This window comes from Onychomys torridus, unplaced genomic scaffold (assembly GCF_903995425.1).
Source record: "Onychomys torridus unplaced genomic scaffold, mOncTor1.1, whole genome shotgun sequence".
Classification (NCBI taxonomy): domain Eukaryota; kingdom Metazoa; phylum Chordata; class Mammalia; order Rodentia; family Cricetidae; genus Onychomys; species Onychomys torridus.
Window position 1 is genome coordinate 26,605 of NW_023411508.1, and position 4,466 is coordinate 31,070.

Genomic DNA, 4,466 nt, shown 5'->3' on the forward strand with positions numbered 1-4,466 from the left:
CTCATAATATCACATGGCATTTTGTTATTTTTTGTTTATTTCTTATGTTATCCTACATTTCCTATGTTTATATAGTATGTCTTCTAATTTTGAGTCTTCATGGAGTTCCAGGGTATTACCATCATCTGAATCTTCACCTGTTTTTTCTGCCTTTTCCTGGGTTCCTTTCTTTCTGTTTGTTTGTTTTGTTCAGTTCAGATGTATTAGATTTTGTTTGAACTCAATTTATTTTATTTTATTGTTGTTCATTAGAAGCGTGTTTGTTTTCTAAAGAGAAACAACAGGATGATATATCTGGATGGGATGGGAGAGGGAGGACTTGGGGGTTGAAGAGGGAGGAGAATCTCTGATTGGGATATATTATATGAGAAAAATCTATATTCAAGGAATAAAGACTTGCCCATAAGTTAAAAATTACTACGGGAATGAAGAAAGAGGGAAGGACTCATATTTTGCCCAAACGCTGACACATGCTGTAAACTCTAAGAGGAGCCTCTGTCAGTACAGAGACCTGAGGCAGAAGAATGTCCTCTGTATCCATATCCTTAGTCACTGTGGTGGGGATATCAAACACCAACTCTGATGATACTATCACGTGTCTAACCTGGTGCCCTGTGACCCAAGACAGGATAAAGAATGAATGATGTCCCTGAGTCATGTTCAAGGTGAGCAGAGTTCCCTCAGCTTCTCTCAACATCTTTTTCCTCTTCCTTCCACAGACTGGATGGAGCAAGAAATATGATTGGAACCAGTGAGGCAGCAATATGACACTGTCCCAATTTTCCAGGAAACATGGAAACCCATTGCATGTGTGGGAAAAGGAAGAAAAGCAGGACCAGTGTGGGCTTACTAATCAGAAAGACAGTGCTCAGGAATTAGTGTGAAAAGAATGTTGGCACTGACCTGAGAATATAAATGTACAGGAACAGAATGGAGGTGGGGAGGTTGGCCTGGAATTGGAGATGAGGTCATGCAAAAATATGTCTCCTGTGATCGTTGTAGTCCCCATGCTCTCCTATTCCAGACTCACATTACAATAAGCCAGATAATTTGATGGCCTTACCGCAATAGCCAAATGGAGTAGTATCCACCCTCTTCCTTTACAGAGAAGGCTGACTTCCCACATGCAAATGCTTCTTCTAGCTCTAAGTTAAATCCCCTCCTGGACTGTGGAGCTCACATATCTCTCACAGGAGGCTGACCTCTGAGGAAAAGGAGGTGTAGCCTAGAAGATGACACTGTTAGGACTTCTGTGCCTGGTGACTTCCCTTCCTAGTGAGTGTTACATGTTCATAGATGTGTTTATGAAGTGTTGTGACAACCAACCTGTGATTGACAGAACAGTCTCTTCTTGTATGAAGGTATCTTGTCCCAGGTACAGCTTCAGGAGTCAGGACCTGGCCTGGTGAAGCCCATCTCAATCGCTCACCTCACCTGCTCTGTAATTGGTTACTCCATCATCATTAATTACTGGCACTGGATCAGGCAGTCTCCAGGGAAAAAGCTGGAGTGGATGGGGTACATAAGTAATGCTGGTAGCACCAACTACAACCCATCCCTCAAGAGCCGCATCTACATCACCAGAGAAACATCCAAGAACCAGTTCTTCCTGCAGCTGAACTCTGTGACCACTGAGGACACAGCCACTTATTACTGTGCAAGAGGCACAGTGAGGGAACTTCAGCATGAGCCCAGACACAAACCTCCCTGCAGAGGAGGTCTGGACCAGCAGGGGGCGCTCAGCTTTAACTCAACCCCGGAACTCAACTTTTCAGACCTGGAAAGAAAAAACTGCTGCATTTCTCTGGTTTTGCTTCTCACTCCCTAAGGGCCAAGAGGCTTGGCTGTCATTTCTCTCTCTGATCATGAAAAATTGTGTTTTGGAAAAGTCACATTTGCTTCTCCCTGTGTCTCTGAAGATGGTGTTTGTGGTAATATTTCTTGTCTTTTTGGTTGTGAATCTAGCCTTTACCAGCTGTGGCATCTCTAGTCTTAGGAAAAATTTTTAAATAAAAACAGCTTTTTGAAACTCAGCTGACTTTGACATTATACTTGTTGTCCCATTAAGAAATGAATTTCCTTTCTGTGCTTCATTTCCTCCACCCTCACATACATGTGTATGTCAGAGCACTTCCTACAGTATTGACTCAAAGCTGTTGCTGTTTGTTTTGTTTATTCCCAAGGAATGTGTCATAGACTGAGTGGGGTTGGAACGTCACTGCAGCTGTATTACCCACACTGTAATGCAGGGCAGGGATTTCATGAGGTCAACAGTGTGTGGTTCAGCTGTAAGGACTTTGCTGTAAGGGGGTTATTTATTCCTAAATTTGGTATATTTTGTACAAATAGTACATAGTTTTTAACTGTGATTAAAAACATCATATTAAACAAATACTCATGTGTTACACCAACAACTAATATTTTTAAATGTCTCAGTAAAGAAACCACCTGTAATAAAGCAAATAACTACATGTTATGTGTGCAGATAAGCCTAGGTATGCACCATTAGTGTTTGAGTTGTGATTGTTGGTGATCTCCTCCTACAAAGTTTCTTAGGAATAGAAATCTAACGCAACTGCAGAAACTAAAACACATTGCCTAATCCAAGTGATGAAATCAAATTTGATAGAGTATATGCTCCCTACTCAATAGACAAGATTGACAATTAGTTCTGTGACTTTTTTTTTCAAATTATGAATGACCAAGAGGAAAATTCCAAACAACTCCAAGATGAGAGGTAATGTGTGAAAATTTCCCTGAAACTCTCATAGAATCACAAAGAAAGTGGCAGAGTGTGCACAGAGGTGGGAGTCCCTAAAATCCTACACTGCACAGCTTCTCCCATGTGTGAGGACCTGCTTCCCTAAGGACACCCACAGCCAATAGATTAGGCATAAAGACCCAGGGACTCAAATATGAGATTTCCAGAGATGAAGAAGTAGATGGACACCCAACCAGGCCAGCCAGGACTCACAGACTGTCCTCAGGTATGAGGATTCTCTAATGACACCATGCTTCCAAGCAAGCAATGCAAGTGGTCATGGGAAGAAGTCACAGCTTGGAGGATGAAGGAAAGAGGGGAGGCCATCTTCATGCTCACAGAGCAATGTCTAGATGGCAGGATCCACATGATTTCTGTTTTGTATGGGAGATGGTTAAAAAGTGCAGGATCAATAAACATCCCTAAGGTCTGTACCTCTAGTTATTCTAGTCATCACCAGGTAAATAACCTGCACTCTGTGAACAATAGACAAAAACAAAAAGATTTTTATGATGAAATAAAGGAAAAAAGACCAGGAATACACACCTTCACATGCTGGCAAAGAAAATACTAATTGCTTGTACATTAAAAATGATTACAAATTACTGCTAATTTAGGAGTTTTTTGAAAATTTCATTCACAGTTATCCTCATCACTATGATCACTTACAAATCAATTTTTGTCAGAAATAGGACTAAAATTCTCAGGTTAGGATTCTATTTTTAAACTGATAGATTAGGCCTTGATGTTAAATCCACAGGGCTGCAAAGGTCTGCTCAAGAATGGATACTTCCTTAAACAGGATTAGGATTTAGGCATTATCATCCTTTTGCTTGCCAAGGTTTCCTCTACCTCTTTCTTCTCCAGCTGGACTAGGCCCTTATCTAAGAAGTGTCCTGCCACATGAATATGCAAATCATGAGAGTCTATGATGGTAAATACACAGATGTCCACACTCCACAACAACATATGATCAGTGTCCTCTCCACAGTCACTGAGCACACAGGTCCTCACCATGGAGTGGAGCTGGATGATCCTCTTGCTGGTGGCAGCAGGTACAGGTAAGGGCCTCCAAAATTCCAGACTTGAGGAGGGAATCAGATACTCAGGTAGCTATGATATCCACGCTCCCTTTCTCCCCACAGGTGTCCATTCACAGGTCCAGCTGCAGCAGTCTGGGGCTGAGCTGGGGAAGCCTGGGTCCTTAGTGAAGTTGTCCTGCAAGGCTTCAGGCTACACCTTCACCAGCAAATATATTTCCTGGATGAGGCAGAGTCCTGGACAGGGCCTGGAGTGGATTGGATGGATTTATCCTGGATACGGTGTTACTAACTACAATCAGAAGTTCAAGGCCAAGGCCAAACTGACTACAGATACATCCTCCAGCACAGCCTACATTGAGCTCAGCAGCCTGACATCTGAGGACTCTGCGGTCTATTACTGTGCAAGACACACAGTGCTGCAACCACATCCTGAGTGTGTCAGAAACCCTGCAGGAGCAGGAAGCAGGGCTGAGACTGAGATGACAGAGAAGATGCACCTGGAGACTTCCTCAGAAATACTCATCTGAGTGTCCCTTTATAGTAAATTCACATTCCTATGAAGTCTTTATCAACTTTTCAAAAGCACATTAGAGAATAAAGTGATACTGATTCAGGAGGCCCTACTGTGCACAATACCTTGACTAGATCTTTATCAGTTAACA

General features: G+C 42.3%; 2 gene segments (V, D, J or C); both read left to right on the top strand.

The window, feature by feature from the left end:
- Positions 1–1,232: 1,232 nt before the first annotated feature.
- Positions 1,233–1,828, top strand: LOC118575179. The segment is given in 2 exon segments: positions 1,233–1,275; positions 1,362–1,828. Coding segments are annotated over 2 exon segments (510 nt in total).
- A 1,948-nt stretch (positions 1,829–3,776) lies between these two features.
- LOC118575181 lies at positions 3,777–4,331 on the top strand. The segment is given in 2 exon segments: positions 3,777–3,822; positions 3,907–4,331. Coding segments are annotated over 2 exon segments (471 nt in total).
- The last annotated feature ends 135 nt before the right edge of the window (positions 4,332–4,466 follow it).